Source organism: Notothenia rossii (genome assembly GCF_949606895.1).
Source record: "Notothenia rossii genome assembly, chromosome: 4".
Classification (NCBI taxonomy): Eukaryota; Metazoa; Chordata; class Actinopteri; order Perciformes; family Nototheniidae; genus Notothenia; species Notothenia rossii.
The window spans coordinates 83,909,913-83,934,261 of record NC_136902.1 but is presented as its reverse complement, the minus strand read 5'-3'; the positions used below and the strand labels follow the sequence as shown (position 1 = coordinate 83,934,261).

General features: G+C 40.1%; 1 protein-coding gene across 11 annotated transcripts in view; it reads left to right on the top strand.

Annotated features, from left to right (window-relative positions):
- Window positions 1–24,349, top strand: part of rap1gap2a (RAP1 GTPase activating protein 2a) — an 89,963-nt gene that overhangs the window by 47,793 nt on the left and 17,821 nt on the right. For 5 of the 11 annotated variants that reach the window (XM_079678425.1, XM_079678431.1, XM_079678426.1 and 2 more), the window contains exon 3: window positions 18,375–18,459. Coding sequence is in view for 7 of the 11 variants with exons in the window: in XM_079678426.1 (XP_079534552.1) it covers window positions 18,375–18,459 (85 nt within the window). In the remaining 4 variants the exon portion in view is untranslated. Of the gene's footprint in view, window positions 1–828; window positions 1,602–18,374; window positions 18,460–23,537; window positions 23,780–24,349 lie in introns of those variants that run through there. The other 6 variants (XM_079678427.1, XM_079678429.1, XM_079678424.1 and 3 more) reach the window with 6 other exon arrangements.

Sequence of the window (24,349 nt, the reverse complement as noted above, 5' to 3'; positions counted from 1 at the left end):
ACTCATTCACTCAGTCAATCCCTAACAGAGAGGAAGAAAATAGGAGGCATTGGTTGAAACACAACACTTTAGATCAATATATTTTAGGGACCTGACTATTTTAGCTCTGTTTAGTGATCTGTAGAAGAGGAAAAGCACTCGGACTCAAAATGGACAGAAAACACAGTAGACTGTGAAAAGTGAGAAGCATGCTGACAGTTTAATAGTGGGAGGAATACAAATACAGGTAAATTGGAGAAAAGATGTGGCACGACAGGATAATAGTACTAGGCATCGAACAAGAAATGTAGTGTGAAGAAACGTGTTATATTTTTCCCTGTGTGTCTGTGCACAAAGGAAGGCATGTCAAATTTGGTGAAATTATATTTTCTTCATGCGGTGTCATTTAATCTCCTTTCATTTTGTGAGGTTATATTTCAATTCTAATGTCCTTGGCAACGGCACAGAAGGAAATAGGCTGATAAGCCTGTTTTGAATTGAGATTTCACACAGAGGGACTTGTGTGTGTGTGTGTGTGTGTGTGTGTGTGTGTGTGTGTGTGTGTGTGTGTGTGTGTGTGTGTGTGTGTGTGTGTGTTTGTGTTTGTGTGTCAGAGAGAGAGACGGTGTGCGCCGGTTGGCATGCATTTGCCTTGAAATGAAATCATAAAATCAAGCATAGATAGATAGATAGAACAAGGTCAGTGAGACTAATATAACATTATTAACAAGGGCAGGGAGAGATAGAGGGAGGCAAAGAGTAGAGGGGGAGGAGGAGGAGGCGGTCCTTTTACCAACTCCATCCAATCAGATGAAGGAGGGAGGAGCTCAGCAGTCAGGAAGGAAGGAGCAGAGCAGCAGCAGCAGACACAGAGGGAAGAAACAGAGCATGTTACAGAAGGAGGGAGATGTTGGAAGGTAGAGGAAGGTAGACAGAGAGATGCTGTGCCATAGTGTGTGTGTCGGCATTGCTGTCAGTAGCGATCCTCCATCCTCTCGTCGGGGACCATGATGTGTTATGGAGCTCGGATGCACAGGTTCACTGCTCATGCAGGGGATGCAGATAGAAGTTCACCTTGAGCCGGAGTCCAACATTGTCTGTCTGGACTGCTGGGATTACAAGAAATGCGCATTGTTTCCAACACAAAGATCAACAGAGATTTAATCGGATCTGACAACCTGCCAAACCAAAAGTGGCTTCAGATATTTTAACTTTTGGATTACTGGTCCAGACCTAAACCACAACAGAACTGAGAATCCAGGGTCAGAACTCAAACAGGTACTTGCTCGGCTGAAAGTTGCCAGCTGTCTCTAAACCAGACAGCTTTCAGAACCAATATTGTGACATTCCAAACTCACACTGGAAGCCCGCAAACCCAAGCCGGTCCTGCAGCCCGGGGACCCTGGAGCTGGCCTGACCTTGGATTGTCTGTCCCCCGAACCCCTCCTGGCACCGGCAGAGACCCCCAAAATGTCTCAGACCGGAGGACGAATCCACAACAAAAAGGCTGGCATTCGGGCTGCTGTGATCCTGATCGGACTCCTGCACAAGTCTCGCAAAGCCAAGGAGAAGGAGAGAGAGAAGGAGAGAGAGAAGGAGAGAGAGAAAGAGGAGAGCGAAGGGTGGGTGAAGTTTGTCCTGTTTTGTGGTTTGATGAGGAAGGCATGCTGGGTATTTTACATTTAGCTTAAGATCAAACAGGCTGCAGTGCAGTGTTGCAGCTGGGATTGTAAAGAAAACTTTATTACCCTGTAATGTCATTGTTAATTCAGAGGCATGGGGCACTTTGTACTCTTTGTGGTTCAATGAGATTCCATCTGCAGTTTTATAATCCTAAAGGTCCTTTTATAAGAGTTAGTGTGTCTTATTTATATCTTAGTCAGTGGAAATAACAGACTTGAAAGAAATAGAAAGGTAGTGAGGATTGTGGGTGAAAAGAGGTTGAGTCCTTTTCAAGAGGCGACTGAGAGGAAAGAAGCAAGTGTTCAAAGAGGGAGATGTGTCCAATGAAAAGGAGAAGCTGCAGAGCAAAGGTCATCCTTCCTTTTCTGTTTATATTTCTAGTTTTTTATGCATAAACTAGCACCAATTGACACTTGTTGACACCTGCAATAACAAAGAAACCCTTCCATTTGTTTAGGGCAGAGTCGTGGTTGAGCTCAAGTTCAATAGGTGAGCTGCCAATTATAGTGGAGAAAAGGATACAGTGATTTACTGCCTACACCCAAGCTGTAAACAGCAGCTGTAAATATGGGATTGAAGCAGGCTTTCAATGAATGTATTATAGACTATGAAGGTTAAAATGAAAGCAACACAACAATGCCTTTCAATCTCTTGAGCTCTTCAGGTTTGTATGATGACAGTTAATACCAGATTGTCAAGACCTTCAGAAATTGCCACTCCAATTTCACCAATAAGAGGATTTCCCCTGCATGCTGTGTTGTGTCATCTTACTGCTAACACTACCTAGGATGAGTCAATATGACCCATGGGAATATCCCACCTGAAAGCAAACAGTGTACAAGGTTGCCTGACCTGTTTGGACTGAGCTAACATTAGCAGCTTGCACATACAGTTAAATTGGGATCTCAGCAGAAGGTTGTTGCAGAATGAGTTTGAATATTGAGGAGCAAATAGACAGATAAGAACTGCGCTGCCAAGCAAATATCACACGGTGCTCCTCTGCTATTTTTATACATATTTATAATTTCTTCTACTTCTGCACTGCCTGAGAGTTCTAGCTACAACATGTCACTGCCTACTTCAATGTATGTGTGGCAAACAGGAACATGCAAATGAGCCTCATTAGGAAAAAATCAGTTTCATTCACTAAGATCAGCGCTTATTACCACCTGAGGCTAGAGTGAAATCATCAATAACTCAGGAATGCAGAAGGGGTCTCAGGCAAAGATTTTTCAGTGAGATTTTCTTGGGTACTCATCTTCTTAAACGGTCTAAAGGTGAACGACAATAGCTCTGTCAGACCTGTATAGTACATTTGCACACGAGTTATCTCCGTCACGTTTCAATTCCTTGTCTGGAGTTTTGAAGATTCGCTTCCACAATCGTTCAGGACCTATAGCTTGCGGCGTTCAAATAAATGTTTCTGTTTTTTTCTGTCTTTTTTCTCCCTGCTTTTTTCTTTAAACAACAGCAGATAAGGCACAAAGGAAGTTCAATATCTTTTGTGAATCACCTTAAGCGGTAATCCATTCTGTCTGAATGTCATCGCGGTGAAGCATATACAGTGTGGTCTGTGTTTCAGGTTCTGTGTGTGTGTGTGTGTGTGTGTGTGTGTGTGTGTGTGTGTGTGTGTGTGTGTGTGTGTGTGTGTGTGTGTGTGTGTGTGTGTGTGTGTGTGTGTGTGTGTGTGTGTGTGTGTGTGTGTGTGTGTGTGTGTGTGTGTGTGTGTGTGTGTGTGTGTGTGTGTGTGTGTGTGTGTGTGTGTGTGTGAACACCTGATAGGCAGCACTGAATGCAATTTGCTACTATGTGCTAATAGCCTGAACCAAAATAGGCTACATGGAAATAGACTGTAACTCACTTTGCAAACGCTGATAAGTTTATCTGACCTCTGTGTGTGTGTGTGTGTGTGTGTGTGTGTGTGTGTGTGTGTGTGTGTGTGTGTGTGTGTGTGTGTGTGTGTGTGTGTGTGTGTGTGTGTGTGTGTGTGTGTGTGTGTGTGTGTGTGTGTGTGTGTGTGTGTGTGTGTGTGGGGGGGGGGGGGGGGGTGTGTGTGTGTGTGTGTGTGTGTGTGTGTGTGTGTGTGTGTGTGTGTGTGTGTGTGTGTGTGTGTGTGTGTAATTTAGTTTTATATAGTGTAAAATGAAACCCTTGAGGCGAGGCTGGATTAGCACTTGTGCTTTCAGGGTTAATTGTGCGACAGCTGGTTTGTGGTGATTTGATTATTTTTCTTCTAAGATGATAGACACCTGTTATATTACCTAATCCTGAAGTCTCAGTTTTTATAAGGAAGCAACACTTAATATTTTAGTTGATAGAATTCCCTCATTGTGTATAAATATGATGTATTTAATAACAAATGCAATACACAGCAAACCTGCTGCAGGAGATTTATGCTTTCTGTGGCTCTGGGCAAAATGATGTACTTGAAGGCGAAAGGGTAAACACACAGTGACTGGGAGGAAGGGGTTGTCAGTCGGGCCCAAGCACTTCTTATTTTGCCCAAGGGCCTTATATTAATCCAGCCATGCCTGGAGGCTATGTATCATTTGTGAACGCAACAAAACGGCAATGTCACGTTCTATCATGGAAACACATTTTCACCAGAAGTATGTTTTGAATGATTCTCCTCAAATCATAACAGTACAATGATGTCTGGACAGCATAATTATCCAGAGGAAAGATATGTTAGGTTCTTAAACTTAAGCAGCCTTATATTTAAAACAATAAATACAATGGAAATGAAAATACAGACTGGCAATAGGAAACACTTTGCATAGACTGCTACAGACTTTTTCACCACCTCGCTTTTCTGCAGAGAACATGTGAAACATTTTTCACACAGTGAAGTCCATACACAAACGCACAGACATACAGTTTCCCTCCTTACTTCTTTCTTCTGTGTATTCCTCTCACTCTTTATCCCTGCACTGTCTGATACAGCCATGATGTACATTTCCATTAAGTCGAACAGCATGAGGTCTGCTGCTTGTCTCTGAATGTTTATACCCTCCATGCATTCATGTCCTCTGCAGCTCATTTATCTTCAGCTGCAGACCTGTTTGTTGTCAGTGTGTGCTTGTGTATGTTGTTTTTCCATATGTGTGTATGCATTAGTTGTGTTCAGGCAGTTCTTATTCAACAAGTGGCTGAACGGTTATGATTCCCTGTCGGTTTGTGGTACAGTCTGTGTAGGTAAGAGAGAGATAAACAGTGTTTTGATCGTTTTTAAAACCTTATTTATAATCTCAGCATGAATGCTAGCATTTTAAAATCATAATCCACACTGTGTACCTTCCAACATCATGGCGTTCTATCTAACATACTGGAGAACTACTAACTACTTGAGTCAACAAGAGAAACCATATAAGATTGATACGTCATCGTCAACGTAATTTAGCAAATTGCAATATTGAATTAGCATGTTCTACGAATGCACTGGCCCGGTGCTACGCTACCTCCTGTTGATTACGGGGAGTTTGAGAGTAATTGCACAGGAAAGAGCATGACCTTCACTATAAGTGGAGGTTTTCTGGCTCACAAAACTGCATTAAGTGGTTCACTGTAATGTATAAGACTGATTCACTGTCAAACAAGGGGAGAAAATGTCCACATGTAGAGATGAATTGCTAACCTCGTCTGTAAATTATGCTTATAACCACAAAAGGGCTGAGCAGATGCTTCATAATAAAAGCCCAAATGAATTCCATTTGCTGAACGGCTTCAGAGGGAAAGGTTGTCGCAGGTGCATTAACAGCATATACATGTAAATGGGAATTGGGGCAGCTTACATTTATAAGGAAACTTTTTAAATAGTTTTATCTTTCTATGGTATTTTTCAAAGGTTCCCAATCTTCTAGGATTTTTTCAACTGTAGATACCCTTTTGAAACCATCAAAACATCCTCTAGCCTGAATGATTGCAGCCAACTTGGCACACCTCCTTTCGTGCTTCTTTCTAAGCAATGTTTCTACTTGTCAGGGTCATTTGTGTTTTATTTTTCAGCTGTGAAAGACTCAAGGAAACCCTTTTAATGGAAATACCTCTGAAATCCAGGGTTTCTGGTGGTGGGTTTTATAGACACAAAATCAAGGACTTTAGAGCTTTAAATCTCTCATACAGCTGCCTATACTGTAGGTACTCAAACCAGAAAATTATTTGAAAAATACATCTTTACATAACATGCATTCAATTGAACAGTCTGAAATCAGTGTAACCAGTAGTTCACATGGTCTTCAAACTGAAAACAGCTTGGTTTATGCATTGATTAAACAAACAATATTTCACGTGTCAATTAGATACTTGTTTGAGGTGCTGTTGGCATAATTTTGCTTCCAGGCTATCTGTTTTCACCTGTTTGCTGTCTTTATGCTAAGCTAACCAACTGTTTGCTCGCCTCAGCTTCAAACTGCTTTTTAGAATCCTCCAGAAAACTATTTCTGTGTCTACAAAATGGGTCTTTCATGTGCCATAATTCATATAACAAATATATTGTAACCACACCCTTATGTGTCCCAATATGCTAATGACCTTTATTCTGAGAGGTGTGGCCAGTCATGTCGTGTGCACAGAGGGAATTAAACAATTAAACATCTAATTTAAAAATGTTTTACTCAACAATGGAAATAATAATATAAGAAATGCCAATAGCTGTGCACCAACATGTGCTGTCAGTTCATATATACTGTATATATTATATAACTATACACAACTGTGGGCTGTTAGAGGTCTTAGTGACTGTTATCATTCTCTCTTCAATTCAAATCCCTCTTCAGTTCACTGCAGGTCTTTCTCACCTCCCATATATTATTTATAAGAACACCTGTCAAAGTAATAGTGAGGACAGGAACATCATAAAATGTGCTGATGATTCGGTTGTTCGTCAGCCTACACGCACGGTGTGGAATAAGATCACCGGCCTGTGGAGGAGTCTTTCATCCTGTTCAATGTAGCAAAAACTGAGGAAATGAGTATTGATTTTAGAAAGTTGTCCACTGCTTTAAATGGCTTTTAGTAAGGGAGAGGAAATAGATCTGGTGATACGAAACTCAATGAGATTCCTAAAAAGTGGAGCTGTGCGTATCATCCTGAGGAAAAGACACTCGTTTAAGGTTTTTCTCTGCTTTGAGGATGTTTTATAGAAGCATATTTGCCTTATCTTGATTTAATGTTGCCTGACATGGAAGTCTTTACACAGGCAGGAAGAAGATGCTTAATGTGACAGGAGACAGTTATACGGGTGAGTCAGACACTGATCAGGGATTACTGGAAGCAGGCCCATACAGTAAATTGTCCTGCACAGAGAATTTAAGATCTTGCCTTCAGGTCACTACTGAACGTTGTCATTGATGACCTTTCATAGTCTAAACATGGAAAACTGTCCTGTGTGCACATTAATAAACAATATCTTCTTTTCGACACATATTTTTGTAGAACACTTGATATGATATTAGTTTTTTTCCTCTCCTGTTGTTTTTAATCATTTGTTATGGTCTCACAGTTTCGAGTGATTGTCCCAGTGGTCTGATTTGTTTTGGTGTTCAAACCCAGCAGCACACATTTGATATTTCCCTCTGGGGTAAATAGATTGATTTGATTTGACAGTTACACAAGTATCTCAACAGTCGCGGTCCCCAAAGAGAAAATCTCATCAAACACTAGTCAGTGGTCTATCTCTTTGAGGGCCCTTATTATGAATATGTTGTGGATCTTCTGCAGAGCATAACAACATCAATTAGAATATTCAAAAATCAGCGCTCTCTCTCTCTCTGAAGTGCTTCTGAAAATGTCTATGTCTATCCAAATGCATGTACACTTGAAATGTAGCTTTTTTGTGTGAAATTGACCAGCTCAGGATTAGAGCCTCTCGTATACCATCCAGCCAGGCTCATGGAGTCTGTGTAACTGTGTCTTGCAGAAGCCATGTGGTTGTTGAAATGTTTGGAGATTAACAACTGAGAGAATAAATTACGCTAGCAGCTGGTCGCAGCTAAAACCCATTTCTCCGACACACTGTGAGCTGCGACACTGCAGCCAGCCCGACAGTTGTCCAGAAGAAGGAAATGACACACATGCACACAATACAAGGCATGTCTGTGGTTTCTACTTCTGCTGTGTGACTGCACACTGATTCAATCTAATTTAATAACAAATAAACCGGGTAAAACTGGCTAACACGGAGAACAGATGGTGGCTATTTGGCTGTAACATTACGACATGGCTTCTTTTACAACCCCTGTCAAGCTTTCTGCCCTCAAATGGCAGCAGATTCACCCCTTTACATTTTTTGTAATTTTTAAAGGGTTTGTCTTTAATTTCTGAAAGGGGTAAATAAACCAGGGTGTGATTTATAGTCAGCAAACCACACATTTGAAATGAAAACGTTAACTAAAGGATACAATTAGCTGCTGCTAGCTAGCTTAAAGGAAATATTAGCTTCATCACTTGGTTTGAAAACCCTTTTGAATTTCCCCATGATAAAACAGGAATGATAAATGATATACATGATACTTTATACAAAAACTATTAAAGATATGGTAATAAAAGTAACTTTTTTCCTCAACTGCAGTGTAGAGCTTGTTATTCTAATATAATCCTATCTTGCTCCTTATAGGTGCTGCATCTTAATCAACCAAGTCAATGTTTGTATAGTAATTTCACCTGTAAAAAGGCTTTTAGGATGACGATTAACCCATGTGTTTGGCAAACATAATGATCTCAGGTAACGTGCTTGGCTGTGTTTTCTGAAGCGTTGGCTACATTTCCCCAAATCCAATTAGGAGCAGGAAGTAGCCGCTAATTTTAGCATACTCTCGGATCCAGTTAACCTGCACAACCAACCATAGTTATTCACTAATAAATGACTTCTTGGCCTTGAAAGTTACACGGTTAGCCAGGCATGCATGCAGGTGTTTGCACATGAAAAAACTCTTGAAAACAAAATAATAAATAATGGGTAACTTGTTGTGTTCAGATGCTAAACAGTGTTTGGACAATTGAAATGTAACATATTATTTTTTGTGAAGCCTATGGAATAGTCTTAACATTTCCTCTCAGAGAAAAAAATCTTGTTAAGCTGAGCCGATGTTTAAAAGAGAATTTCGTGTTGCTTTTCTTAACCGCCTTACACAGTTTTTCCTTGTCCCGCCCCTTCCCTGCTCTCCCTGTCAAACCCTCCTTCTCCGGCTGTTAAACACAGCGCTTTCTATTCACTGACTCGCTCGTATTTCCATTCCACCGTCTCCGCCTGTTTTTTCTCTGAACTCTCAGTTACTCCCTCGTGTATGTTTCACCTCTGTTGTGATTGGCAGCTGCAGGGGACTGCTAGTACAGTCACACACACACACACACACACACACACACACACACACACACACACACACACACACACACACACACACACACACACACACACACACACACACACACACACACACACACACACACACATGCAGACATTATATTGCACCTGAACTTACATGACTCTTCGCTGTCTAGTTGTACGAATGTGTTGGTGTGCATATGTGTGACAGTCAGCCTTGTCTTGCGGTGTAATGGATGAGAAGGTATTAACTCTAACAAGTGTCCAGAGACCCAACCAAGACGGCCCTATTTACCCAGCTCTGCTCAGGGGATTGAGAATGCTATTTATAGTCAGAGATTCATTTATTCTCTTTCTCTCCATACCTCGCTTTACGACCTTCACTCTCAGCGATATGCCCGATGATGATTATTTCTGCCCCCCCCCCCCCGCCTTTTCTTCATATCTCTGTCCTTTTCTTCGGGACCTTTTAGTCAGAGATTCATTTATTCTCTTTCTCTCCATACCTCGCTTTGTGGCCTTCACTCTCAGCGATCTGCCTGATGATGATTATTTCTGTCCTTTTCTTCGGGACCTTTCTGCTCTGGTGTGGTTATCAGCTGGTCTGATGTGGTGGAGTCGGTTGAAAGGAGAAGTATTCAATGTCTTCTAACAAAGATGCTTGATCGTTCCTTTCCCTCTCGTCTGTGGGTTAGATTGGCCAATGATAAGGAGGAAGTGGGCAGAAAATGAATAGGATTAGCTATGATTTATGGCATTTCCTGAGATATGACAGAGAGAGCTATAATGCCAGGCAGCTATGTTTTACTGCAATTTGTATAACATTGTTGAAAGTCTGGGTACATAATAAAATAACACTCTTCAGATAAAGAGACTGTGCAAACCTTTTTTGTCACGCAATTTAAGTGGCAGAAAGCATTTGCAAATGACATAAAATGAAAGGAAGATGATGGCAACACCTTCCATTTACCATCAGGGGAAGTGCATGTGAAGACAGCATATTGTGATAACAGAAAGTAATTGAAAAAAGGATCTTCATGACACCTTTTCATGAGTTGAACCCAAACAAACATTTCTTTCACTTTGCAAAATGTTGTTATTCAAAATTGATCTGCGTTTCAGAGTTTCACTAGCTCAAAAGACTTGTTTATGCACTTACTAATGCATTATAGTCCCCCAGCAGTGAATTGATCATAAGCCCTGCCCGAAGCTATCCAAATGAAATGTGATAAACTTCCTAAAGCACAACCATAGACAAATAAACAAACATGATTCAGCCCGTGGCCTTTATCAGTGTCTCCCTGCTGTTGGGAAGTAGCAAGTAATCGTATCAAAAGTCTCGTGGCACTCTTTGTGCAGCGAGACACAAAACAACACTGACATTTCAAAGGTAAGACAAAAGCTGCAGGGTGTAACCTTTAATGTCCTGTAGTGTTTACCTGTAGGTTTAACATCTAAATCCAGTGTCAAAGATACTGTGTCTGCATGTGTCAAAGGAGCTGGTCATTTAGCCAGTTTGATCTTTAAAGAAGTCAATAATGTGGCGTCTTGCTAGCTATTATGTTTAAGTGAACCACATGAGTGTCATGCAGAGTAACACACTCACTGCAGTATAATTAACCTGGTTTCCTTGGGATGGAAAGAAAATGACGCACACACTCATAGTTTCCTTGGGTGGGACTGTGTGTGTGCCTGGAGAGAGAGGGTGAGACCTTCACTGGTGTCTGGTAGTCGGACACTTGGATTAAATAGAGACATTATTGAGAGAGTGGAGGGCAATGGCTTTCCTTACTTTTTGACCTGGTTTGCTTTAGTGTGGCGCTGTCTTTGCAGGAATGGCACCAGCATGCATACACTGCTGGACTTTAATTACTAACTCTACAATGTAACTTCCTTCAATTCCTGTGTGTTAAAACGTAGAATTTAAATTAGCCTACCAGTCACAGCAGAAATGATTGGCACCATACCACATCTATTTAATTGCAGTGTAAAGAAAGTTAGCCCTATAGTATAATGTTTATTCTGACATATTTGGCTCCTTAAAGGTGCTGCATCTTCATCAACAAAGTACTCGTTGTATAGTACATTCACTTTTAAAAAAAAGGCTTGTAGGATGAGGACTACCCCATGTGCTTGAAAAACGTAATCATCTCAGGTAACGTGCTTGGCTGTGTTAGCCGAAGCGGCCATTTTTCCAAACCCCAAGAAAGAGCAGGAAGTAGCCGCTAATGTTAGCATACACTGGGAAACCGTCGGTTTGTAATCTGCACAACCAACCATAGTTATTCACTCATTGAATGCTCCTTTGCCTTGAAAGAAACAGGGTTAGCCAAGTGTTCGCAACTTACCAAACTCTTTCGTCCTGTGTTTAGACTTTGAAATCAAAAGTAAAATTAACCTACCAGTCACAGCGGAAATCTTTGGCACCATAGCAAATCAGAGGCAGAACTGAACATTGGCTGAAAAAAAGACTAGCGAATGTAATCAACTGAAACAAAAAATCTTTTAATTAAAAACAAAACTATGCTTAATTGAAAACTATTATAACGTTGGTACTGAGTCAGGCACAATAACAGAACCCTTTTACCATTTTGGAGTCACACAAGAGCCACTTGAAGGTCTCTGAGCTTGTTTCTTTGCATGTGTGTGTGTGTGTGTGTGTGTGTGTGTGTGTGTGTGTGTGTGTGTGTGTGTGTGTGTGTGTGTGTGTGTGTGTGTGTGTGTGTGTGTGTGTGTGTGTGTGTGTGTGTGTGTGTGTGTGTGTGTGTGTGTGTGTGTGTGTGGGTGCGTGCTTGTTGACATGGGTTTCAGTCTGTCACATATAGAAGTTGTTACTGATAAAGTTTGTGTGTAGGAGTGTTTGGCAATATGTTGTTTTCCTTAAGTTTTGTTTATATGTTAAATAATGTCTGCAACAAATCCCACTCACGTCTCACACACACACACACACACACACACACACACACACACACACACACACACACACACACACACACACACACACACACACAGACAACAGGTCTGAGCATTGCATGGCTTAATGATGGTGGAAAAGATGATCATTTATCTTCCATCTGGAATTGCTAATTACATGAGATGAGTTGTTTTGTTTATTTTTGTTCGTTTTGTGTATGTGGCTATCGTGTGCAAATATGAGTTTGACTGTTTGTGTGTGCATGTAGACCGTAGCCAATAGTCACGCTGTTAATAGGGAAAAAAACATGTATTTATATTTATCTTATTTCTGCTTGCCAACTCTGTAGTTAAGGACAAATTGTGTTTTTATTCAAATATATATATATTATATATTCATTTATAAAAATAGCAGATGTCTTTTCATGAAACATGCTTCCCCCTCACCACCCGTCTTTCAGTCTTCTTTTTTCATAATGAGTGTTTCAGGTTGTGTGTCCGGACCGTCATATCTCCAGTCTGCTGTCTTCTTTATATCTATTCATATCACAGTCAGAGAGACAGGGCGAGGCCTGGCGTTCCCACAGGAAACAGCCGGTGACTTGAGTGCAGTTGCCTTCTAATTATTGCTCCCCTGACCTCTCTGCATATCTGGGCATATCTCAGATGCCTGTACTCCCCTGTTGGGCAGCTGACTCATACTTTCATTTCTTACCTCTATTTGTGGAGTGGACTTTGTAACAAGAACGGACTGATAGATATTAGATAGGACGGTGGAAAAGAGATGGTGAGAATTGGGAGATATCACAACACTGTGACCTTGCCTTGTACCTTTCAATGCAACAGTTTTTCTAAGTAATAGTTTTGCTAAAGTAACCTCCAAACATGAAGACAAATTCCTTGTTCACACATTCACTAATAGACACTCAATTCAATATGTTTTAATGAGCATTGCATAAAGACTTTAAAGGTTATGTTTGGAGTAGTTATACATGTGTTTGTAACCATTATCACATTGTTCTTATGCATAAAGCATTCAAATGTTTTTAGTTTAGTGTTTAGGTGTACAGTTGCATAACAGTGCTTTTCACACCAGTGAGATTGTTAGCATAATGTAGTGCACATGGATACAATATTTGCGTATACAGCTTAAAGTCATGGGAATGACATTAGTTTTTCAGATATTTGGTCATAAACTATTTGACCCATTAAAATGCAGGCAGTCATTTCGATCTCTCTGTCTGTGCACACAAACTGAAAGATTGACATTAAAGTTGACTTTGACTTTTGACTTTGAAATATGACTCCCTGTACCAAAGTTAGACATCCATCCATTACCATGTAAATCTCATCTTGTTGGACTGAGTATGTCTTAAATGTTTAGTTTATTACATTATGAGCCTTAATCATTTCAAATGCATGAAAAAGCAGCTGTTAGCACCTTTAGCCCTGATCATTAAAACACTACTCATATCTTCCTTAAGATGTGTTTCCGATCTCGTAACTTCATTAACTTTGGTTTAAGTTACAAGCATCGCCACATGCCTCCTGTAGCACCAGCCCCTTAATTGCTCATTAGAGCTGCATCTGTCACGTCTCATATGTAATGTTGCTGCGGATTTCGCTGTGTGGTCCGATTCTTTATCATCTCCGTCTGCGTGATTATACATCAGGGTTGACAGGTCCTATACCTTCCACAGCAGGGCCTCTACGCTCTCCACCTCCACACAACCTTCATTGTTCTCCTTTTCTCTGCCTCTAATTACTCTTGTATTAACTTCATCAGAGAAACCATCAGTTGTCTAAATGGCCAATTGGCTCGAGGATCGGGCTTCTTATCAGGTTTCATAAAAAAAAATGAAGCCCAACAGAAGTGCGCAGTAAGCCCCCTGGGAGAGACAAGAGTTCACCCTCTCTGTCTTTTTGTCTCCCCCTTATCCTCCCTTCACCCTCCATCACCTTGGTTTCCTGCTTTAATCCCCTTATCTCCTCTTCCTGTGATCGGTCTATCTCCCCTATTTTCTCCCACTCTCTTCGCCCTCCGTGTCCCGGCCTGTGCCTGCCGTCCTAATCTTATCTCAAGGGGTGAATCAATAGAAGAAATAACAGAGACGTATTACCCTCCCTCCTCTATCTGTCTCTCTCTCTTTCTCTCACGCAAAAATCACCACCGGCATCGTTAGATAAACATGATTACTGTGCAGATGTAATTACTGTTGAATCAACGATAATTAGCGGCAGCATAATGCACGCAGGATTATGTAGATGTTGGTGCTCAAAAATGGAACATCTTGTACCAGGTTGGATGTACATTTAGAGCATAATCTGCCCTATTTTCGCTTTAGCAGATTTACAACCGCTTCATCTTTGCTCAAGATGACAAAGGCTTGAGTTTAGTTACACTTTATTCAACAACTGTTTTCCTAAAAATCCATTAAAGTTGACGCTTATTGTTGTGGATGAATGAATTTTTAAGAGGTGACTTCAGCTCTCTTGGCGTAGCGGCAAGCCACAAAGAGAGTCACACAAACCAACACAGCTGCCACATGTTCCCCGCAGCCAGTATTTACTGTGAAATAATGCAATTGTGTGGCAAACGCTGCACTTTGGCTGCTGGGACATTTCTGCCGTGCACTGTTTGTACCAGCTCTGAGCCAGGGGTTTAAATGTAATTCGACCTTGTGATTTCATTTCACAGCCCAGTTGCTTATTTCCTCGAAGCCAACATTGAAGGTTTCAACAGAAAAGTGCGGGTACATATATCTAATCAAAAATCTAACATTTATCCATTAAGCCAGAACTGAAATTGATAACACGGTGTTCCTCTTGAGAGGCACAGCTGACTTTGCAGCATTGTGAGTCTCCTCTTGTGATGCCAAAAGCAGCGTTTCTGACTCTTACAGCAAGGTGTTTCTCCCGGATTTCTAATTTCCGTTGTCCGATTTGTTCCCTTGTTAGTTTTTTACATTTTTGTGTCTTCTGGTTACTGTCCTTCAACACATGAAATCCTTGATTACATCGAATCCCAACATTAGTTAGTGATTAGTTTGCTATAATATCAACAAGGTCAATGTTAAGGAAATATTGTGGCTATTGTAGTAAACACTATGGTTAAGTTATAAACATGCATTTAAAACAGTTGATTCAGGGTTAAGGAAAGAAAATGCAAAGCTAATGCAATTAGCCCAAACCAACAAATATGGCCTCTCACAAATGACATGTTTGCTTCGAAGAAAATCAAAGGAAACCTCAATACGGATAACTTTAACTGCAATAACCTTGACATTTGTTACAAATTATCTTTCCCTGGCGCCTATACTTGTTTAGCTCAGTGACAGTGAATGTTATTGCATTGTAGGCACAATGTCTGTGATGGTCTCCTTTATGAAAGTCTGTTGTTGTGCAATCCCATCCACCACACCCTTACTTTCCTCCTTTTTAAATGACACTTCTTCCTGCGTTGGCAGTCTATTTTTACCGTACATAAATCATATGGTGATTAATCGTCCAATGTAAACATAGTTCCTAAGGATACTGGCTGTCATTTGATGCTATGCTTAGCCTTGAGTGCAAACATCTCGTCTAATCCTCTTTCCAAAGTTCCCTCTTCTGACTCACTTTCTCCATGACCTGTTCTTCCTAAATTATTTCCTAGCTTCCTCCTTCCTTCTCTCTCCGCATGCGCACTTCCTCCATTCTTCCTGGGTGGGAGTAGGTGACGTAGCTTTTGTTTCATTGCCACAGAGACAGCCCATGCAGCAAGGACACCGGCTTGTCGTCTTTCCCTCTTTAATTAATGGACACGAGCAATTTCCCTCTGCAAACAGCCTCTCTCTGTGTACAGTAAGTGTGTGGACACACCGATACAGGTCAGCTGGAGAGACACACAGCAGGGATCCGCCCTATTACTGTAGCGAGCTTTTACTTTCACAGGTCAAACCCACAGTGTCCTCCTTACCTGTGACAGAGAGAACAAAGAGGAAGAACAACAAACATTGTCCACCAAAAAGAGAAACCGGCTCATAAAGCTCTTTCAAACACAGTCCACCCTTGGTTACTTTGAGCTAACACACTGAAACGTTACATACACAGTGAGACACAGTGATGCATTGTTTGATGCTGAACCTGTGGAAAGCGCTGGCCAGTACGGGCTTTTCCTCAGGACAGTGGAAAAAATATGGTGAAACAGGAATTTGGTTTTAGCCTGCAGTGAGAATCAAGCCTGCTTTGGTTTTGCTTTTTGCTTTGACTGTTGCTGTTGCTGTTCGAGCCACAGGTAGAAATGATTTGGGAATGACAATCAACTGCAAGGAGCGCTGGTGATTAAATTAAGTCACGAATGTTTCTCCTTTTTTGGCAAGCTGCTTCAGGTTCAATATTTCACATTTATATGTGGCAGTGTTTTCGCCGCCAAAGGCCACAAGAGAGAATGAAAGATAGGCTATTAGGAAAGAAGCAGCTTATTAATTTTAAATAAGCACTTCATTGAAACACTTATCTTTCCTTTAAGGGCTATACAATGAATTAATATCATAAATGGCATGTGGATTAGTGTGTTGGTGTTCAGATCAGGGGGAGCACAGGTTCAAACCCCACTGGAGTCAGCATGTCGTTGTGTCCCTGAGACACTTCACCCCAAATTGCTCCTGTGGGAATTGCCCACAGTATTGAGTATGTAAATCGCTTTGGATAAAAGCGTCTAACAAGTGACATGTAATGTAATGTAATAAATATAACCGTAAACAACAGTAGATATTAGATTTTGGACATTGTAATATCCTAATATGGCATATTTGTTGTGTTTTCCTGGATTTAAAGGGTGCATTACAGTAAAGTGATATCATTTTATGAACTAACCCTCTTCTAGTTGTTCTATGATTTGCCCTTAACAATGAGAACACTTTATGTATCCCAGGGGGAATTAGGTTTTGTGACAGCTGCATAATCTTTGAGTAAAATACATATTGATATAGAAATGTGCAATAGAGAAAGCCTTGACGACCCTGGGACATGGCCTCTTAGGCACAGGGAAGAGGCAGGGCGTGTTTCAGAAAGTGATTATATCCACGTTATTGACGATTATTTATCAAAAGCCTCATTTCTAAATATTTTTTGAATACACTCATTGTCAACCTTACAATGTAGTTGTTTCATTGACATTGAGGTATTTGATAACAGAGCAACTCAATGTGTTAGGTTAAATAATGTGTTTATATAAAACATAACATATTGTTGGTATTAAAACAGGACGTTCACCATTGGTATAGTTGAACATTTCATTCCATTTTTTTTTTAAATCCTCCAAATACACGGCAGGTTTCTGAGGTTAGGCTCATTTTCTGGCTGTCTCCCAGACACAGCTCACCCTTTCACATTTTGAAATTGTTAATGTGCACTCGTGCTTCTGAGCACGCTGCACAGAGAAAGCACGGCATGAAAGAGGAGTCTGCGGGTCTCAGAGGACTTCTCTTCAAGTTTCCCTGACGGCCCTCGGGACCCCAGGCACCGTCTGATACACCTCACTGCATAATTCCAACAGGCTCTCTACTGTAGCTCACTTTAAAACCTTACATTTGAGCTAAAATCATAATAATAGTAGTAATAATAATACACTTTATTTGTATAGCACCTTTCATGCACAAAGCAGCCCAACGTGCTTTACAGAACAAGAAAAAAAACATAATAAAATAAATACAAAACAAGATAAAACATCTACTGTGATCCTAAAGAAATTCCCTTGAATTAAAGCTGACAAGAAATGAAAATAGGTTAACAAAAAACAATTGAAAAAATAACATTTAAAATGTAAAATAAAAGCAAAACAGAAAACATACAGTAAAACATGGACAATGATACCAGTGATAAAATGTAATGTAGTAAGTTTGAAGGTCTTGCTTTACATAATGAGCTTCAGTGAGCTTTCGATTTAGGTTGCTTACTTTTTAGGGTCCCTAAATATGCATCGATACAAAGGTGTCACTTCGTGTTGAAAAGTGGTGGGGACATAAAGACTTCGATTTGAAAAAGTTAGTAAAGTTTATATATTTTTAAACGATCTTCAATATGCGATATGTCATTTTATTGAATTGTGTTTTGGTATGAAGTGGATAATAACGGCAGGTCTGGCAAACTGTTTATTATTTTAGGTTTTAATACAAGAAAAGTCATTTTGTTTTCACAGGCCAAACTCGTTAGCAGGATAAATTGATTGTTGATTTTTGTTTCTTCAGGGCGTTTTTTAATTATACATAACAGTGTTTCTCTTCAGGGTTGATTGAGGGTTAATCAACAGGACAATAATGGTCTAAGATGTCCTTCATCTACACACTCAAATAAGGGAAAGGACAGTGCTAGGATCAGCCTAATCAAATAACTGTGAGAGTGCACTGCATACCCAAATGAGGAGGGGTGACCTTTTATTAAAAACATTGGAACAAATCAATCTTGTTCATTCCTCATGTTGTCCTCTACTTTCCAGGAAACAGGAACTGCTGAACATTACCAACGTCCCTCTGGGAGAATGTCCCCCATCACCGCCCCGCACTGCACCACCCAGCATCAAGGTACACACACACACACACCTGCACACATATGTCCGGACACACATGTGAACACACAAGTTTTTTTAGATGTATATTGACTGATAGAGGTTTTCATTGAGGCGTATTGGAAAATCTATTGATTCTATCTACTGATTCTGATATCAATATGAAACAGTGTCAAACTGCTGTGTCATGGCACCACTATTTTCCACACATGCGTAATTTAAACTCAGCTTTTTTACTGGCTTTGATGTTTTTTATATGTCCTTATTAATTCATGTTACAATTTATTTTCTGTCCTCTACTTGCTGTGTATTCTGTCATACAATATGTATGTAGATTCAGTGTATTAAAGTGGCAAAACACAAACTCTAATCCGCAAACACCCTACATGATATTTTGGGTTTATTTTGTTAACATATAATCCAATTTGTATGGCATATTATAATCTCATGAACGACATGCAATTATAATTGAAAATAGGGCAGCCTCTGTTCAAGCAAGATTCTTCATTATTTATTTTAAATATTGCTAAACATGGAAATGTAGACCTCATTCTTCCCAGTCTTGCAGTAAATGCTTCTCAAGGCGTCAAGTAATTTTTTCGTTTTAATATCTGCTTGAAATACTTAATATTTGTTAAGTTGCCTTTACTGTATATGCAGGGGTAATAAAAGCCTGATAATGATATTACTTGTTTATATTCCCATATGTGCAAGTCTGGTATGACTTGCAGTCCTCGGGATGCTTTTCTTATTGCCAATAAGAAGATGTGTTATTAAAAGGAAATTGCAATTAAATAATCCTGTGGTTAAGATTTGTTTATGACCAACTAAAGTAAGAAAAGGTTGGAAGCTTTTTTTTTAAAGTTGCTATGCTGAGTTCGATCAAACGGTGCCATCAAAGGTAACTTTTGCCAGAGCTGTGACTTGGCAAATTGAAAAAAAACATATCAGAGCAAAACCAAACTGAATATGAATACAAATGAAATCTGTCAGACTGCCAAGTCATCCTTCCCAGGTGTTGTCGCAATGACTCATGTAGTGACATATTATAGTGCTATAATTTGTACCTTATGTAAATTGTATGAATTGTAATTTGTTAATGTTTTTAAAAGAGTAATTACTCACACTGCATTGCATTTGTTCGTAAGAATATTTCAGGTTTTCCTCCAGCATGATAAGAGAGAGGGACCTTTTGCAGGGAGGCAGATAAGCAGGGTGATAGAGAGGAAATAGATGGCGGCTCCTCCGAGAGGAAGCCGCTTTCTGCAGTATGTCACCTTGAACTAAGCCATTATTATTATTGAATCTGCTGAAGACAACACAGGGAGTTAGCACAAAAAGCAGGAAAGCAAAGGAAAGGCAATGTTGGCTCATGGTCACTGATTGACCCATAATGTGGTAGACAGAAAAAATACCATTTACGGTGAAAATATAAATGAAAGTATATCTGAAATGGAAGGACATCAATTTTCCTCTCGCTGTGTGGTTGACTTCTGGTAATCATCAGTCGGCAACCCACCATTTTGCTGTGAGCTGGAGTGGTCTAATGGTCAGCTATTCATCATCAACGTCACATTGGTAAAGAAGTTACGATGAGCGAAAATCCCTGTAATCACAGTCAACATCAAATCCATCAAAAGACTGTCCAACTTTGCCTTCACAGACTTTTTCACACCAGACTTTTGTATCCTAAAAAGAAAGACACATTTTCTTAATACCATTAATAGTAGCTGCGTTACACTCAGGGAAGGCTGTGATATTTTGAAATGTCTCACTGGAAAAGCTAACTGGGGCACTTAACGGAGCTGAGCCATTGTTAAAGTAGCTCTAGTTTTTATTTAATGTGAAGTCATTTGAAATGAAGTTAATTTTGAATGGAATAATGACACCATCTGCATTTGTTCCCGTCATGCCTCGCTTTTACTTTGCAATGCCTCTGGTGCGCGATCTCCCTATAACGTTGATTTAAGGCACTCAAAGAAAATGTAAAGGCCTTGAGTGGCAATTATACTTAACAAAGTAAAGTTCCTTGGGTCTCTTATGGTTGTTTCTTGCTTCGAAAAGAAGACTGTCTGCTAGCAGTAGCCCTGTAACTAACAAGAGGGTGAATAGAGGTGCTGCAGTACAGGCAGTATGAGGAAAATAAAGCACTTTCTGATTACAGTCGAGTCACAGAATACTAATATGAACCTGAAAATGAGCAAAATGGGGCCTCTTTAAAAAACATTTCCCCTGATCCTCTAATTGTTAACAAAATGTCAATAGTGTTCAAATCCTCTTGTGTGCATTTAATGTGATGACTAATTCACTACTCATAAATACAAAGCACTCACATGTGATTGCACAGATTGCATGTCGTTGCTACGCAGCGCAGTTATTGACATTGCTCTTCTAACAAAGTGGCCATAAAGATGATTCTCCTGGAAGGCCACACATGAAGCAGTACTGGAGTTACTTAACAACTGAGTGTCCTTTGAGGGAGAAGTTTGATTTTAGGACAGTTGTTCAGTTGTTAAGACAGGTGTTTAAACGTGGAGGTCAGGTGACAGTGGTGGGTAAGATGAGGAGTACGTTCAGCCACAGACTCATCCCTCCACAACAACGCACAACGCACCAAGCGCCTCGGACAGTCCTTTGTGCCTGTAGCCATCAGGCTTCACAATAAGGGGTTAATAATGAAAAATAAATCAAATTAAATCACTGGACATAAATATACACTGTTTCCACAACCCATTTTAACATATTATTAGTAGTAGACCAAATAGGTAGATAGATATGTCACTATATGTACACTTTCCACTTTAACTTATTCAGTACTTTATAACTTAGATGACCAAATATGTATATATGCTGACAGTTATTTTACTCTTATTTTTTACTCATCTCCTATTTCATAGTCTTTTATTATTATTATTATTATTATTATCATTTACAAAAAAATTCTTGACTTTATTTATTTTAGATTTTATTAATCTGTGTGAATCTTTGCTGTCCTGTTTTTTCACGCGTACCCTGTTGCTGCTTTGTACAACGGAATTTCCCCTCGGGGATTAATAAAGGTTCATCTTATCTTATCTTATCTTAAAAGGAAGTAGACAGGGTTCAATTAAGATAGCGGGATAATTTGCACTAAAGGAAAGTCGGTCATTCTATCCATATTACACATAATGTAATGTGTATAAGTGAGCTTGCTTTTTAATGTTTTTGGAATAACCTGTTCTGTCCCTAAGACTCAGTTTGCTGAGTAACTTGAATTTCCTGTTTGAGCTTCAGTCTTTAAAAGGCCAAATACACTTTCAAGGCAAGTTAGAGGGAAGTCACTCTCTAATGTAGACGAGAGGTAAGAATAAGAGGAAGACAGAGAAATCAGTGGCCTCAATGTTTAGCAGCTGTAGCTAAGGTAAGTCTGCATGTTGACTCATAAAGCAAGTAGACAGTCTGCTTTTGAGTAATGTACTGTAATGTATTAAGATCGAAATGTGTGGTGTAGTGTAGTCTAATTCAAGCAGCAATTTACTAAAATGTGAGCAATTATCTTTGGAAATCTTCTCATCATTTGCTCAGCAGCAGCATGCTGGTTATCCTGTTAATACAACATCTACTATAGGGAACTTGACAATGAAAGAATAGCTTGCAGGAGGAAAAGCACATCTCTGAAACTTTTAAAGTATTATTTTTAGCACATTCACACCTACATGTGAATCTTTTGAAGCAATATTTCGTAACCCAGGGACCAAGCCAAAACATTATTGACTCACATCAAATACAGATGTCAGCCGGTGTCCCAGGTATCCGACACATAAGAGTGTTTGAGTCTTCCTTCACATCTGTCAGCCGCGGAGCTCAGAGCTGCCGGCTCAGGCTTATCCCTTCATCCAGCCGTCACCTTCTTGACCCAGAGAAGGAGTCATGTCGTGGGCAGGAGAGCAGAATCTGTGCATGTACCGCTAAGTCATGCTAGCATAATGTTGATTTTGGTTGGTATTTTGAACTACTGCAAAAACTAGAGACAGAAAGTTGCTGTTATGGATATAATAAGAGCATGATACCAGTGGTCAGTTAGACTCACTAGGAATAAACAGAGCAGAAAGGGACTAAAGAAGTAATGAAAAAAAGAAAGAAACTAATAGCAGAAGCACCACCTAGCACAGTTAGCTCATTTTCATTCAACTCCCTTCGTCAAGTTTTCAAATGCTTTTTTAAATCATGTAATATTCCTTTAATCCTGGAGATAACACCAAGAGACACAGAGGCCTCTGTCCCTGTCTGTGAAGTCTCCTTATTTCTGTCAATGTGCGGATGATTGTGTCCATGACTTTACATGAATATGTGTGAATTCTAGCAGCCAACACGTCTGTCAGTCAGGCCGGCTGCAGGCAGCTGATCTAATCTGCCTGCAGCCGGCGATAGCCCGAGCGCGTTGCCAGGGGAGATAAGAGATGCAGATGTTGTTGCCAGGCTAAAGAGAGAAAGAGAGGCAAAACACACAAAGAGGCAGGATGAAGAGGAAAGAGAGTAAAAGAGAGGAAAACTGAATAGATGAAAGAGAGATGTCTCTTGTCCAAGCACCTTTCTGGTCACCGCAGTGTCTGTGGATGATGAATGAACACTGTGATCACCGCAGGATCCCTTTCATACTGCCAGGACAAGCTGCAACAGTGCGTCTTTTAAAATGCCATAGTCAACAGTGTATAAGTTCAAGCAGCTCTTATCTCGATAGACTCAAGGAAAATAAAAGATAAGACCGCAACAGCTGCTTCTTATAAATAAACCTCCTTCCTTCCTCTTTTAGCCCTCATACGATCCCAGTCACCATTAAACCATGCGAACGCAGACAGACACACACTTAGATATAGCGAGTGGTCTGGCTGTCTGGTGTTGACTCTGCTCACAGCACTGCATCGGCTTACAACACTTCTAACTGGTTAATATTAACTGCTTGATAAGGTGTGTGTGTGTGTGTGTGTGTGTGTGTGTGTGTGTGTGTGTGTGTGTGTGTGTGTGTGTGTGTGTGTGTGTGTGTGTGTGTGTGTGTGTGTGTGTGTGTGTGTGTGTGTGTGTGTGTGTGTGTGTGTGTGTGTGTGTGTGTGTGTGTGTGTGTGTGTGTGTGTGTGTGTGTGTGTGTGTGTTTGCGTGCGTGCATGCATGTGTGTGCATGTGTGTGTGTGTTGTTCTATCTGCAGTGGGAGTGGTTATGATAAGTGCAGGTTACCAGCGTAGCACATTTTTTCCAAATTACCGTGAAGCAAAATGGGGTTATTACTTTTTTTTACCATCGATATACAGCGATTCAATTACTTCTCAAGATTTATCTGGTTATGAGCTGCAGTTGATCGGTAAGACATTTATTTCCTCTTGACTTGTATTTTGTGAGATTACTGAGTGTGCCGCTCTGAGACTGGTAACTTTATAAGAGTGATAGTGCATGTTAGTGTGTTGGATTGGCTGAAAAGTCATTTAAAGTATGTTATATATATAGGATGTGTATACAGTAGTTGATGTATTATCAATGCTTGTTTTCATTGGTTACAACATGATTCATTGGTTACAATCTGATTCTTGTTCCAACATGATTCATGTTGTAACCACTTAAAGAGAAACCATGCTGTTGTGAATTCTTTATCAGGAATGTTTTGCGACACTTTTTTAGCAGGAAGTTTAACCATCCTGTTGTCTTCGTTTCCCCCCCTTACTTTGGTGTTCGCGGTCAAATTTGACCGGTCCTGTTTTAACTGCTATTACATTAACACAAAAACCATTAATCATTACCAGATTTCATTTAACACCCTTTTAAACTGTACATATTGTATCAGGCTACTGGTATACATGAACAACTGCAGTAAATATACAAAGAATAGACACTGAACAATTATTGCGTTTGCCAGGTGTGATCCATGTCGGGGGAT